The 15,483-nt window shown below is 45.4% G+C and overlaps 1 protein-coding gene across 1 annotated transcript in view; it reads left to right on the forward strand.

The window, feature by feature from the left end:
• The window catches only part of LOC101590098 (BMP-binding endothelial regulator protein), a 311,194-nt gene that overhangs the window by 41,265 nt on the left and 254,446 nt on the right, over positions 1–15,483 (forward strand). The window contains exon 4 of the mRNA XM_023721292.1: positions 5,285–5,384. Within this exon, the coding sequence (XP_023577060.1) occupies positions 5,285–5,384 (100 nt within the window). The remainder of the gene's footprint in view (positions 1–5,284; positions 5,385–15,483) is intronic.

Genomic DNA, 15,483 nt, shown 5'->3' on the forward strand with positions numbered 1-15,483 from the left:
TTTGTTCTGTGTTAGTGTCCTGTGCATTTGTCATGGGTGGGCTTGGGTTCTGAGGTTGCATTTTGTTCCTTCTCATCATTTTGTGTAGCACTGTCTTCTGCCCTTTGTTGTAGATCTTTGCTGTAGTTATAACCTTCACAGGTACTGAAGTTCAGGTGGAACTCTACAGAGTTTCTACTTATCCAGCTGCGTGTGGCTTAGGTCTGGCTGCTGTGCTCAGCTCCTTCCCTCTGCGGACCTTGGCTAGGACTGGGTCTGGGGGTTCCTGGAACTCAGCAGAAATTCCTAGTGGGTGGGCGCGGGGGGGTGGTACTGTGGAGTACTGGGTGGGGGACCGAGGGGGTGGGAGAAGGTCCGGCCCACGATGCGCCTTGGCTGGGACTGGTCCCGCCGGCGCAGGGTAGCAGGAAGCTCTCCACACACTCACCAGACCTGGGCTAGGACTGGATGTGGGGGTTCCCGGAAGTGGGCAGAAATTCCTACTCGACGGGAGGGGTGGGGAGATAAGGTGGAGTTGTGGGGGGTGGTCCGAGGGGGTGGGAGAGGGTCTGGCCCACGATGCACCTGGGTGGGACTGGTCCCGCCGGTGCAGGTTAGCAGGAAGCTCTCCACACACTCACCGGACCTGGCCTAGAACTGGGTCTCTATTTTTTTTAATTAATTAATTAATTAATTAATTTGTGTGTGTGCGTGTGTGTGTGTGTGTGTGTATGTGTGTGTGGCCAGCTCAGCCCACCAGGAGGCAGGGCTGGCTGGCATGTGGTGCTGGGAGATTGAACTGCGGTCTCTCTGCTTTGTTAAGCTTGTTCTAAGTAGCTGCTTTAGATCACTGAGCCATCTCACCAGCCCTGATTTATTTTGTTTTGCGGGGCCAGTTGGAGTTTTGGGAGCTTTTTCCTAGTGTGTAGAGTTGATTGGATGATAAAATACTGCCTTCAGATAATCTGACCTTTTTTATTCTCAGAGTCTAAATTCTTATATTTATGGAGGGCTTCTTCATGTAGAAACTTAAATGCAACTGAATTTTCACTGAGGCCCTGACTAACAGACCTGAGCTTACCACAGTACATAGGCCTGGGATCCCTTGTTGAACACCAGCTAAAATGCCTTTTACTTAGTTTTTGAACCCCTATTATAATCCGACTCAGGCCCTTCTTGCCATTCAAAAGTGAGGCTGCAAGGGCTTCAACACTGGCCTACTTTGTAGTCTTTCTAATCCTTTTCCTTTTCCTTCTGTGCAAGTGATGAGGGTGAATTGGACATCTCATCAGGTCAGATCAAAAGCCACTGTTAGGGTATGAAAAGTGTCAGTAACTTTTCAAGATCCTTAGAAAATCTACTAGTATATACTTGCATTGCTGAATGTCTACAACTGGAAAAGGAACTGGCACTGTGACAGTTTCATCAGTGCCTGCTACTTCTCAAAGGGGTAGAGAAGTGATGGGCTTAGATGTTGAGTTCTCCAATCCTGGGGCACTGTGATAAATAACAAAGATATAGCATGGAGTGGGCTTGGGAGATGACCCTTACCTCCTGAGGGCGCTGACTGATCATGCTGCAGAGGAGGTGTTCTGAAGAGAGGAGAAGGTGACAGAAGGGAGTCCAGCAACATCTGGTACTGAGGAATGATGACGCTGAGGGCACAGATGAGGCCTCTTGTAGCGGGCCATAATGATTAAACATAAGACTTCTCTGACCATTTCTTCTGTTCCTTGCTGTAGAGATATAATTGTAATACACCATTACAGTTCAGGCTGTCAAGGTGTGGCCACATCTTGTTTTCCTCAAAGGAATACATGAACCTTTTGTTATTATACAGGAATATAAAATGATTTCTTTGAGGGATCTTAGTATGGAACTTGTCCCAGTGGATAAGAAGAAATCCAAATGGGGACTCAGAAGGAATAGTGAAGTTGTATAGTAGTAGCAAAAAGTAGGAACTAGGTTTAACCTCCTACAAGTTGAAACTGGCAAGGCTGGATTCCTTGGCACTGAGTGTTATTAGTCTTAAGTGAGTTCCAGGGATACTTCCTTTGGACCCACTGAATTTCCCCTATAACTACAACTCATATGGTTGAAGATCATGTAACTGGGATGCCATACTGGCTGGATACCCCTTAGTGCATTGAAAAAGGAATAAGACCTGTCCCTCGAAAAACTTCCAGTCACTAGATCAAGCCGCAAAGCATATAAATTTGATGATGGATCTCAAAATAAAGTCAAGCCGTATGTTCTTTCAGGCTGTAGCATAAACTGAAAGCTACAATTATCACAGTAAAAGCAAAACTGATTGAAAATTATGCAGTAAACCAATATCAGCAAACTACCCCAGAAGGCAACAGCTTTAGTCATGGTTTTAGGACCCAGGAAAATGAGTGAGCCAGTCTGTTTGGTTCCACCCTTCAGGCCACTGTGCCACTGTCTCTCACCAGCTGCTTCATGCAGAAGAGGTGGGTGGTAGGATGTTTAAACAGACCAATTCCTCTCTTCCCCTTCAGGAAAACACTGTACTACTTAACCCTGTTCTTTGTGTTTATCTGAAACCAACAATTAAACAAAGGGAACACTCTGATAGCTGAAAGCCTGAGTCAGCAAGGAGTGTAGAAAAGGAGAAGGAAAATGCCTAAAATCTGGAAGGGAGCCCACCACATGAGTATATGACTCCCATGGAAGCTCGAACACCTTCGGTGCTGAACAAAGAGCTACCCAGGTTCAGGGCAAGTTACCAGGTAATCCTCAGAGAAAAGCAACAGGTAAGGTTGGACAGGTCTGTGTCTCCTGGTCTCCTATTGTGGGCTACTATGCCATTTTGTCTGTCAGCAGCTGTCCTTGCTGAGGCATGTGCTAAGGTGGCTAGGATGACCTCTGGGATGGACCTTCTGCATTGTGTAGATCAGCAATGGAATGCAAGCTGAATGATTGGCAGGGTTAAGTTACCAGTCACAGTGGTCTCATGACAATGTAACACCACAGCTGAGCACCCCTTATTCTAGGGCAGTAACTGACAAACTTAGAGATAAGAGTTCTCTTAATTGGCAAAATTTACTGCTGGAATAGTCTTTCTTTTAACTTCTCAAGGTTCTGCTCAGTTTTCCACCTTTACTTCAGCTTTTCCCTTTATTTTCTCTCACACACCCCAAACTTGTTTGAAATCTAATAAATATGAGAAATCTAGAGAAGCCTTCATCTTAGTTCCAAGGCAGTTCTGATCTTCCTGGACTCTCCAGGCTATAGTTGTGCCTTTGTCTTTAATCCTTTTTTTATAAGCTCATCTCTGAGATCTGGTGCCTGGTCACCTCCTGACAACCCATAAGAACAGAAGCCTTTTGTTCCATAATTTAGTCTTTTGCATGTGGCTATTAGTCTGCCTTTCCTTCCAGGAACCTACTTTTTACCTAGAAAAGAGAGTGAGAGAGCATCTCCAAGCAGCCTGGGGGGGTCACCTTGCTTGCTGACTGAGTTGTCTGACTGCCCACCTTTGCAGGGGTCTCTGGGGCTGCTGAGGTGAGGTCTTTGAGGTTTGGTGGTGTACTTCTGGTGGACTCACCAGATGCTATAGTTGAATGGGCAAAAGTACAATCATCATCATCATCATCATCATCTTCATCATCATCATCAGCAGCAGCAGCAGCAGCAGCAGCATCCACGTTCTTGTGGACAACAAGGGAAGAATTGCCAAGCAAATAATTTGTAGTAAGTAGCTACACTTATTGAAGGTTATGTGATAGTAGCAGTAGAAACAGGCAGAAGGTTAAAGGGAAAAAGGAGGACAAAGAGGAACCTGTGATCATAGGTGAACATTGTGGTGATAATGGAGTTCTCTGTGAAGGACCTTGTGGTGTTCTGACTGTGTGTGAGTGGCCATGCTTGGGACTGGCGTGTTGGCTTGAGGGCTCTGGGCTGTCCTGGGAGCCTGGAGGAGGAAGAAGGAGAACTGAGGAAGAATAACCCTCAATAACTCAGGCTTCTGGTAGCTCAAGGATCAGACTCAGGTGCCTCCCATTGTGGCCAGACACCTTCACCTCTGGGTGTCTAGGTGCCTCCCATTCAGTCTGCCTAGTGTCAACGATCTGCTCCCTTGGGCATCATGACCTCCTAAGCTTCAACATGAATAATCACTGGGGAAGAGTTGTGCCCATAGTTGAAGGAAGGAAGGGGAGTGGCCCCCTCAGCCTGCCTGATAGTTTTTCTAACTGTACTATCAGGACCAAAGCAAGGTTTCCTATACAGTACAGAGGGATCTAGGTCATCTCAAGTAGGCAGAGCTGGTCAGGTGCCCTCTCCCACCACCCCCATGCTAGTGGTGGCAGCAGCGCCACCTGATTCTGCTAGAGTGTGACTGCCTGTTCATTCATGATTTTAGACTGCATTCTGTGTTTGCCACTTAGCAGCTGTCATAGATAGGTCGAGTTAACTATCCATTCTGTGGTGTGGTTTTCTTGTTAGTAAAAAGGAGAGAATTATAATATTTATCTCACGGACTATAAATAGGAATGGAAGCCACAGGGCCCCGCACACAGTAAGCCCTGAGCTAGCCCCATTCGTGGTGACATTCTGCATCTGTCTTTGGGCTACACACATCAGCTCTGCATACAGACAGGCATACGTGTCATGTTTTTAACTTATTTTGCTAGGACACTTAACAGCTGACCTTTGTGGATAAAACCAAAGATGCAAATGCTCACCACCTACTCATTAGCTAAGTGCTAGGGTAATGAACCTGTCCCAGGGCTATAACATTACAGCAGTCACGTCCCTGCTTGGCATGTGGATATTAGTTTTTCTGTAATGGAGCCAGTTCAATATTCAACATTGTGTTATTTGAGTTGGAACTTTAGATTGCTGCATTTTAATGTATGTACTGTTAGGGATCATTGGCTGGCCATGAGAAAATATTTTTGTTCTCATGATGTAGCCCTGGGCACCTAGCCCAATAGGCAGAATACTATTTATACAAATATTACCATTTCTGAAACGCACACTAAAAAGAAATCATAGAACAGAGTCAGAGAAAGTGTGTCCCTTGGCATTGCGTTATCTGGGCACAGTTGGTGCTTGGAGAAGGGACATTTTATCTGCTCTCATGTCTAGCTGTTCCCTGCTTTCCCTGAGTCCTGTGTTCCTGGGTGGATATTTCTGTTTTGGGGAGGGAGAGCTTCCATTTGTCATCGCCATGTTTTCCAGCCAAGAAGAAGGCAAGACAGGAAGCGGGGAACTCAGCGTAGGTCAGGGCTTTGGAGATTCTGACACTAATTTCCCGTAATTCCTGTCTCATTTTGCCTAGAACAAGGAGGTGACGTGCCAGCGGGAGAAGTGCCCAGTGCTGCTGCGCAACTGTGCCCTGGCCATCAAGCAGAGGGGCGCCTGCTGCGAGCGCTGCAAAGGTGAGTCCAGCCTGGCCGTGGCCTCCTCCTTTTTCACTCTACCCCTGGCTGTGGGATGCATGCATGCATGTGTGCATTTGTGTGTGCGCATGTGTGTGTAGGTTTGTGTGTTGGGGGGCTGTTGGGAAAAGAGGGAGATAGAATGAGCACTTGTATATTTATTTTGGGGAACAAGCTGTTGAAGATGTTCTAGACAAGATGTGAACGTGGATCCAGTGCACAGTTACATACACAGTGCATATGCATAGTTGTGTAGACACACTCAAGCATTTTTGTGTATACACATACCAACATTTGGTTTTCTCAGGCTCCACACTCACCTTGCCCTCTTTTGCCAAGGAAATCTTTTTTTTTTTTTTTTTTGTATTTTAGGGAAGAGTCTACAGGGAGTTCAGGGTCTCACTACTAGATCAGACTCATAGTGATCTGCCTGTTTACAGCCTCCCGAGAGCTGGGATTACAGGCACTCACCACATGCCCCATCTCAATCGTTGTCTCAGTGTGCCCTGGGGGCAGGTCCAGAATGGCAGGCCTGGGGATTGAATCCCCCGGCCCCTGAACCTGCTTGCAGGCACTTTAATCCACTGAGCTGTTTGGCTGGCTCTTGCCAAGGAAATTTTTTTTTTTTTTTTTTTTTTTTTTTTTTGGCGGAACCGGGGATTGAACTCAGGCCCTTGCACTTGCCATGGAAGCGCTTATTCCACTGAGCCATCTCCCCAGCCCCCAAGGAAATCTTTAAATCCACATGTTACCATTTTGTTTCCATTAACTATTTATTTCATTTGCAAATTAAATCTACATTCATCTGCTTGTCTTTGTAACAATTCCGAAGTCCCCTTCCCCTGTGCTACCTGCTTCATGTGGTCCTCAATGGTGTTGTCTTGTTTGACTTTTCTTTTACCCAAGGAAGTCACCATGTAATCACTGCTTCTCAGAATGGGCCGTGAAATCTGCTGTGACATGCAGATTCGTGGCCTTCACATATTGATAGCTATAGCCATAGATATCTCCAATCAAAATGCTAGCAGCTATGGTCAGCATTACCAAACAGTGCTCACTGGGATCTAGGCTCTGCACACTCACACTGCACAGTGGAGGAACTATTAGAAAGCTGTGTTTAATGGACTGAGAGACTTAGTGCCTTGTCTAGGGTTACAGAGCTCATCAGTGACAAAGCTAGGGACAGATCTTGTGGCCTGGTTGCCTGACTTCATATTTTCAAGTATTCTCTGAGATTTTCAGGCACCCAGAAGCTGGAACTGCCCTGTTCCAGGAAGCAAAGATGGGAAACAATGAGGCTGGTTTTCCTGATGAGAAATGAGAACCCCAACTTTGAGAGGCTGGTAGGAAGACTCTTGTTAGTCAGTGTCATATGGGGTGAGGACTCTCTTTGCTGCTTGTTGCTAGGGATCCATGATTTCCTCTGACATTTTGCTCTCTTCCTATTTGAAAAATTTACATTATGTGGGGTGAAGAATCTCTGCTTCTATGTCCAAGAAACCTAACTATTTATTAAGGAAACCTATCCGAGTGCTGACCTGCTGGTGAAGGTACATCAGGTCTTTCTCAGTGGTGAGCGAAAGTGGGGCTGGAGTCCGGGATCCCCAGTGCTGCCTGCCCCTCCCATCATTTGTTGGGACTTTCTTTGCTTCATCTTTTCTGACCTTTCTCCCTCTTTTTGTTACTTAACATAATTATATTTAATTTAAATTTTAGCTAGATGATTACTAAATTAATAAATTACCATTCTTTTTTTATGATATCATACACACATCCTTTTTTAAAATTAATTTTATTGAGAAACAAATAGCAATGAGACAGTTTCCAAACAGGATAGTAGGACAGTTTCAATAATTAATGCATTACATATTGTTATCTTCATAGTAGTTATTCGTAGTACAAGATGCAGACATGATATCCTGTCCAAACACTCTTAGTACAAATCTTTCTTCCCATTGAATTAAGAGAAAGTAGCTGTATATCTATCCTATTTTGTATATACAGATAAAGAATGGTCCTTCATTTGTATCTCCTTTTTTGTTTAGTTTAGAGATGAGTATTCCATTGCCATTCAAATATTGTAGGTGCATGAATTCGGCAAAATAATCCATTATAGTCCTGTAGTCCATAATAGTTGTGGGTTATCTGTAGGATTGACAATGTCAGAAGTTGCGGCTCAGCATATTAACATGGCTCTACTTTTTGTACCTCATTTTTATACTTTTCTGCTGAATGGTTAAGAACAGATAAAGCAAGACTTATATAACAAGAAATGTAACTTCCATATCTGCCAAGGTCAGTCAAATCCCCTCAGAATTTACCCTGAAACCCTGTACCGCAGTTTGTAGATCCTTTGTCAGTGTCAGCCATGTGGATGAGTCATAGCCATTGCTTGACCAATTTGTTCTCTGTGAAAACCTGAGAAAATGTTTTCTCTCCATGTGACTCTCCTTAGGCACATTCTACATCATTGATCATGTTGCTCTGTGGCCCCATAATCTCCTTGATCAGAAAATTTGGGACCTCACTGAGTTACATGCCATTACAGTACAGGTTCTCCTATGTCCTGAGCCCTCATTGACCTTGAAGGGCTAGGATTAAACTGTTGACTGTCCTTGTAGCCCTTCTTTTTGTCTAATTTTTGATCTGCAACCTTAAGTTGTTAACCCTCCAGAAGAGAAGCTTAATGATATTATTTCTATAACATAGGCATTTGAGCTTAACCTCACTATCTGTCATAGGACTGTCCTGCTACAATGTTGTATATGGTTAGATTTCTAAATTTCTGTGTAAAAACATGTAATTGTTTATTCCTATTTTTAAAATATTTTTTATTTTTATTTTTTTCTTCACATTCTGTAGGGATTTAAAGTTTAACATAGCAATACTTGATGGAAAATACCTGTTCCATGTTATGTCTAATATGTTATCATTCTAAATCACTTAAATAGGACAGAGAAACCTCCTGTCCTCAGAAATGACAATTATGTAAGAAATTCACAATTATTATTAGCTTATTTGTACCTTTCCCAGATCTTACGCACTTTATCACATGTATATGTAGTTTTGATTGTGTGCTTTTTATTTCTACAGAAATGGAATAAAATAGTACATATTCTTTTGCAGCTTATGTTGTAAAAAAATTAACATGTATGAGGCAGGAGTTTTTAAAAAAAAATTATTTATTTATGTGTGTGTGTCCAGCTCAGCCCACCAGGGGGCGGGGCAGTCTGGCATGTGGTGCTGGGGGATTGAACCGTGGTCCCTGTGCTTTGCTAAGCTTGTTCTAAGTAGGTGCTTTAGACCACTGAGCCATCTCACTAACCCCAAGGCAGGGAGTTTTCTCAAGTAAATTCATGTATTTGTAATTGTTGCACAAATCCTGTAGCACCAACGTGCCATCATAGAACAGCTCCCTGCTGGTAGATGTTTGGATCTTAGTTTTTGCCAAGCCCCACAGAGCCAGCCTGCTTTTCCTGCTAGGCCCACATTTGTGTCTCTCTAGGGCAGAGACCTGGGAGCCACAGTGTGGTGGGCAGGGAGGGCACCACTAGTTAAACATAGGAGACATTAATGCAGGCTCCTGCAGAGCAAGGCTCCTTTCCTGTCTTCCCTTGAGAGCTTTCAAACTCTTCCTGAAGATGACAGAGCTAGGGGCTGGGGAGATGACTCAGTAGAATAGGCATTTGCCTGGCAAGCGCAAGGGCCTGAGTTCAATCCCTGGTTCCACAAAAAAAAAAAAAAAAAAAAAAAAAAAAATTGATGACAGAGCTGAGGAGGGCAGGTGGTGAGACCTGTGACAATGTAGGGGGTGGGTTAGACTCAAAAACCCTGCGACCATGCAGCCCAAGTTCCCCATTCAGAAAGCACAGACTACTCTAGACTAGGGGTCATACCCTGACCTCTGCTCTCTACTTCTGTTTCTCTATGTTACGGGTATGGTTTTCTCCTTTTTCTGGGTAAGAAACGCTGTCAAGCTCTGAAGAGGGCCTTGCGGGGACAGTCGGTGTTTTTACATTCTGTGATGAGTTGTAGAAAGTATTGGTGACTGTCAGCAAGTTAGGACTTGCTTGAGTCTGTCTACCCAGGACTGGGCCCAGTTCTGCCAAGATTTAGTCAGAGGCTTAGCTGAACATTGAACAGATGCTGCATAAAAAAACAGGGAATTATTTGTTTGCTGTTCTTTCTCTGAGTGACTTTTCATGAGGAATACTGTTACCATCAACCTCATCACTGTGCACCCTGTGTCTGATGCCTTCAGAAGCCTCAGAACTGAATTTGCCTTCCTGTTTCCATACCACCACACAGGAAAACTCCAAGAGGAAAGGCTCCTTCACACTCCATTGTTCACGATCATCTCTTATATTGGGACTATCTACAGTTCCCTGTAGGATTCTATGTCCATGTTTCTGTTTTTGTCTGTGTGCTACCTCTGTTTCAGTCACTTCTGTAAGCTAAAGTCATTCTTTAAAATAACTACAGAGGTTGCCATGTGCTGTGTCAGTTCTAGGACCCTGCCCATTGCATGGGCCTTTCAGTCCTTCCCTTGAGGCCAGGCTGCTGGTCAGGTGTACAGCTCCTCAGTGACACTGCTGCTCCTGCAGGAAGCACTGTCTTCCAGATGTCTGGTCACCTGCTACCAAGAGGAGAAATACTACCCGCTTGGATCTCCCAGACCTCCCAAGTCCATCTGACTTTCTATGTGGAGCTGTGCAGCCTGCAGGCAGGAAGGTGTGTTCTCAGTATTTTAAACATTTTACCTTGTATGGTGTGTGTGTGTGTGTGTGTGTGTGTGTGTGTGTGTGTGTGTTGCTACTCATTGATCCCAGGCCTTTGTACATAATAGGCTTTACCACTGAGCGAAATTGCCAGCCTTTTTTTTAAAGTTTCATTTTGAAACAGGGCCTGCTAAGTTGGCCAGCCTGTGTTGTAACTTAAGGTCCTTCTGCCTCAGCCTCCTGAGCGCTGGGATTACAGCTAGTGTGCAGCACCACACCCAGCTTACCTACTATCTCCAGTGAAGTGTGAAAGGTACTTGATTTTTACCACTGCCAGATAACGGTTTGGTTGACTTATCACTTACTCCTCACAGCAGAGGTGGTTTCTTTCCTATTTTATATATAAGGAGCCTAAAGGCCTAGAGAAGTTAAATCATTGAGTTGCTACCATGTCAGTTTCCCAAAATCTAGCACTAGGTGTCCAGGTGTCCGTGTCCTTGAAGAGCTTGCTCTCTTAGGAAACAAATGCCATCTGGGTAGCAAAGTTCAGGGAGGAGGACGGACACAGCTAGCAACAAGTATAGCCTAGCTACTAAAAGACTGTGGTAACTATTAACCTTATACCTTCAACCATTGAAGGAAATTCTACAGTTATATAACATAATTCAACATACACCAACAACTTGCATGCAATGATATTCCTCTTGAGGGAGTGATTTTACTCTGTTGCATGGCAGGGGGTGTTAATAGGGGTTGTAGACAAGACAGGTATATGTGGTCGAATATAGTAGAAGCACATCTCAAGGGCAAAGGATAATCACCTGAGTATTGGGAAATGGAAGACACAGGAGAGAAAAGAGAAAGGCAAAAGAGTGAATCACAAAGAAAAGAGCTGATTTACTCACATAAAAGTATAAATTTGAAAGGTATTTGAGGAAAAAAGAGAAAGATCAGTAGAAGAAAAAAACAAAAAGTGAAAAAAAGAAACAAAACAAAACAAAAATAACCACAAAACACCAAAACAACAAAACCCAATCAAACCAAAAAAGAATAATGAGTCACACAATGAAGAATAAAAGTAGTAAAATTCCTCTAGTGTCCCCACATATATGGTAGTGTTTAAGTCAGATCCCAGAAGTATGTTTTGTACTTCAGCCAAGCTTACTATGCAATTTGTACTGGGGATAGGGCTGGTCTTGGTCTCTGGATGTGGGAGCTGGGCTGGTCTTCTGTTGCTTGAGTTCTCCAGAGCCCTTTGATGCAGAATGGTGGCCCTGCCTATACTAGTGCTTCAGACTCTCGGCTCACCTGAGCCTGTATGTGTACCCTCACCTGGGCCTGGTCTTGCTGGTCATACCTGTACACCCTCACAGGGGACTGGCATGGTCTTGCTGGTTGGTCCCACCAGCTGGAGTGTGTATGAAATTTTACTTTTACATTTAATTGAAGAAATGTACTGGATTTCTTATGAAAGGAAGAGAAAGAGAGTATCTCCAAAATCTGGCCAGCCCTCCTGGGCTCTGATGGGAACTAGATAACCATATGTATGGGGAATTGAAGGGAACTTGACTCATTTTTGCAGAACAATTACTACAAGTCAAAGACAATGAAGAGTGATGGCAGGAGGGAAGTGGGATTGATGCTAGGTTGGAATTTGTGCAGTTCCAGGTTGTGAATAAGGGTGCTTTTCTCAGTACTGCTTTGAGAATGACCTGGAGGACATCAACCTCTCAGAACATTGCTCTTGGCCATTTTGGAGGGAGCCAGCTACTCACTGTACATAGGAACAGGCATACAAGTGCCTTATTCAAGAATAATTATACTCTCTGTTGTCAGAGTAAACTATGTTATTGTTTAAAACTTTTAACATGGGATGGCTGATTTAGCCTTGTGCCAAGCTGGTTGTTTGCTTTTAATCCACTTCTTTTGGTATCATGGCCATGCCTCATCTGTTGCCTAAGCCAAAGAGTGGGGCTTTCCTGGCCACCGTTCCCTCCCCCTAGGCGTTGCCTAACTCCCCAGTAGTTATCATGCCTGATCAGTTCACTTGGAGTCTGCCACAGATCTTATCTCCCAGATAAGCAAGGGCCTGCTCTCAGGCCAGGGAGTGGACACTGGATAGACACTGGGTGCCATCAGGAGCTGGTGGTGTTTTTCTGAGTTAGCAAATGGGGAAACTGACTCCTTTAGAGAAATCTGAGGATCACCGAGAAATAGAGGAAGGCACAGACTCAGATGTCACCTTCTCTCCAGGTCCCACTGCCTGTGGGCTAAGGAGGAAGGAGACCACAGCATCCCAAGGAGAGAGCAAGTCCTGCATGGGCTTTCTGCAGGGGCCTGTTGCCTTGCTGGCCTGACCTCAGGGACTACAGCCTCAGAGAAGTAGGGGGGAGAAAAACAGTGTGCAGGGGGCATAGTACTATGGTTGTTCCTTGTTGAAGGACATTTGGGGAGCCCTTAACTTAGTATTTTTAAGTTTCCTCCTGGCTGTCTTTGTACTAGCATTCTAACCTGGCACTTGGACGCCTTGGGAAACCTCACTGTCCCCGCTGTTGGTTACTCCATGGTCACTGGGTTTGAAGCTCAGGTGATTTTTCATCTGCTGCTAGGTGAAGGCCTAAGATTCTAGCTAGAATGCCTGAACATGGATGTTAACCTGAATCCATTTCATTTATCTACCCAGGTCCAGAAGTGGGAGTGAGGGAGTGAGGTTGTTCACATGTTTTTTTTTTTGTTTTTTTTTTTTTTTTTTAACATGTTTTTAAAGGTAAGAAGGAAAAAAAACAAACCCAGAGATTTCTTTTTCCCTAACTAAAAGATGTATAAATGTTATGAAGGGACAAAAAGGGACAGCTGTTACATTTGATTTTCAGATTCGGCTTCCAGGCTTTGTGCAAGTCCTTCTCTTTTCTGAAGGAGGCCGTGGTAAGGCTGTACTTTGTCAGGGCCATGGATGGTGGCTCCTCTTACCTCCTGTGCAGGCTGTCTGGCTGCCCCATCAGAAGAGAGCTGTCCTTTCCTGTGGGCAGCCTGCAGCCCAAGCTGCCCTCTGCTGCTGGCCAGAGCAGTTCCTTTCTACTGACTCACACTGAGTGGGGAACACCTAGAGCCCCAGCACAGCTCTTGTTTGGTATCTCAGGCTTGCATGGATTGAGATTCTGGGCTCACTATGCCACACTTGCAGCTACCATCAGGCATCAGACAGGGCTGGGGCTCAGCATCCTTTGGGAAACACGGTGGTTCTCAGTGGTTTCTCACAGCAGTGCACTAGCTTCCTTCTTCAACACTAGCAGGACAGCACCTCACAGGCGTGTCTCTTGGCTCACCTGCTACCCACCGAAGATGACCATATGTCAGTACCTGACAGTCATACTGCTGAGGCCTCAGTGCCACCTGCAGTGTCGCTGTTTGGCAGGCAGTGTACCCTGGTCACAGGCACAATCCATCACATTCTCGCGTCTCATGGGGCGATGCATAAGGGGTGGGCATCTTGGGGCTGTCTTAGGATTTGGCCAACCACCCCAGAGCAGACACAGGCTCTGCACATAGACACATTGACAGAGAACAGTGTGCTCAGAACTGGCAGAGGTCCATGTATCATGTCAAACGGTGAGCCTCTGCTCACATGGGTCCTGCCCCTCCTCCTCTGCCCTGGTCACCACCAGGCCCAGCAACTTTCCCTGCTCACCCTTTCTTGCCCAGGACTCCTCTGGGAGGAGCCCTTTTGGATTGCTGCCATTGAGTGTTTCGCGCATGCAGCTCCTCTGCCTGGCCTGCTTCTCCACCTGCCATCCTCTGCCTGACTCCACTTTGCCCACAGGTCTCACCTCAGGCATTGCTTCCTGGCATCCCGGCTATATACCTTGGGATCAACTGTGGCTGCTGTTCACCCCCACACAGTTCTGCTTTGATATCCTGAATTTTCTGGAGCCTGCAGCCCACCTGCAGGGCTCAAGGGTGGGAGTTTCTGCCTCAGTCATCTGCCAGTCACACATGTGTGCCTGCTGATATACACAGGAGGGGGGGACTGGGAGGGAGGGAGGGAGAGAGGGAGAGAGGGAGGGAGGAACAAGGGACCACAGGGCTGGCCTTGTAGTGCAGCATGTCTCATATGGTCCCCTCACTCCTGACATGTGAGTGTGGGTCCACCTGAAAGACGACAGGAGTGAGAGGGAGAGGCAAGAGTGGGTGTATGGGGATGAGTGAAGAGCTTCCTGGTGTTATTGAGTACTGTAGTGGCTTCAGAAAGCGCTTGCCAATTAAAATTATTCTAGGTCCTTCTTGGGTTGAACAAAGAATTACACAAGATAAGTCAAAAATAGTGCCCAAAGTTTAGCATTTGAAAGTTGAGGGATGAAGGGATAAGGGTAGAAATACCTCTGCAGAGTGAACTTGGGCCCCAAAGGAGAGGAGAGGATAAAAGCAAAACTAAGTGCTCTCCACGTCTGGGAGAAGCAGAGTAGGCCACTGTGAGAAGTCGTGACAGCAGCCCCTTGAGGTAGCGCCTCTCTTTTATGCCATCCACATCTCCTGGGAGCCCTTGGGAAGTTCCACACTTGGGGTGCTGGGAATTATTTGACACTGTCCTGGCATCCTGTAATTTACAGGTGCTGCCTATTTTGCCAGCCAGATATGCCACACCCTATCTCCTGTATCTGTAGAGGGCAAGACACTCTTTAGAACCACACCACTACATGAACTTCCAGCTGGCACTGGCTGTGGTATGTTTCAGTACTGACCAACTTACTGCTAACCTGTAACCATCATTAAATAAAGGCATGATGTGAAGTGACGACTTCAGATCTCCAATTTTGGCATGATTATCTGCTTTCTTTTTCTGACACTGTGCAACATGCACCCCTCTCTCTGCAGGTGCTTTTCCAATAACTCTGTGACAGCCTGCAGTGCTCCTGCCATGAAAGTCAACTTCTTGGTGCTTGATGATGATTTTTCTCCCCTCTATATGGAACTGATTATTGTCTCAAATTGAAGTCAAAACATTCTCATTTAGTCTGAGGCTTCTTATAGTACTTCTTTTTTTTTTTTGTATTTTTAGTACAGGGTCTACAGGGTCTCACTATGTAGATCAGACTCATAGTGATCTGCCTGTGTTCAGCCTCCCAAGAACCGGGATTACAAGTGCACACCACCACGCCCAGTCTCAATCGATGTCTCAGCGAGCTCGGAGGCATGGCATGGTGGGGATCAAACCCCAGCCCTGTGTCTGCCCAAGCAAGTGCTTTAATCCGCTGAGCAATTTGACTGGGCCTAGCACTTCTTTAAAGAGGTTGTCAAACTGTGAAGAGAGGGGCTGAATATTCTGCCCAAGATGTTGGAGTGCACCGTGAGAGACTGTGGCAAGGAAGCATTTACATCGAAGC

The sequence above is a fragment of the Octodon degus genome, unplaced genomic scaffold (assembly GCF_000260255.1).
Source record: "Octodon degus isolate 3935 unplaced genomic scaffold, OctDeg1.0 scaffold00081, whole genome shotgun sequence".
Classification (NCBI taxonomy): Eukaryota; Metazoa; Chordata; class Mammalia; order Rodentia; family Octodontidae; genus Octodon; species Octodon degus.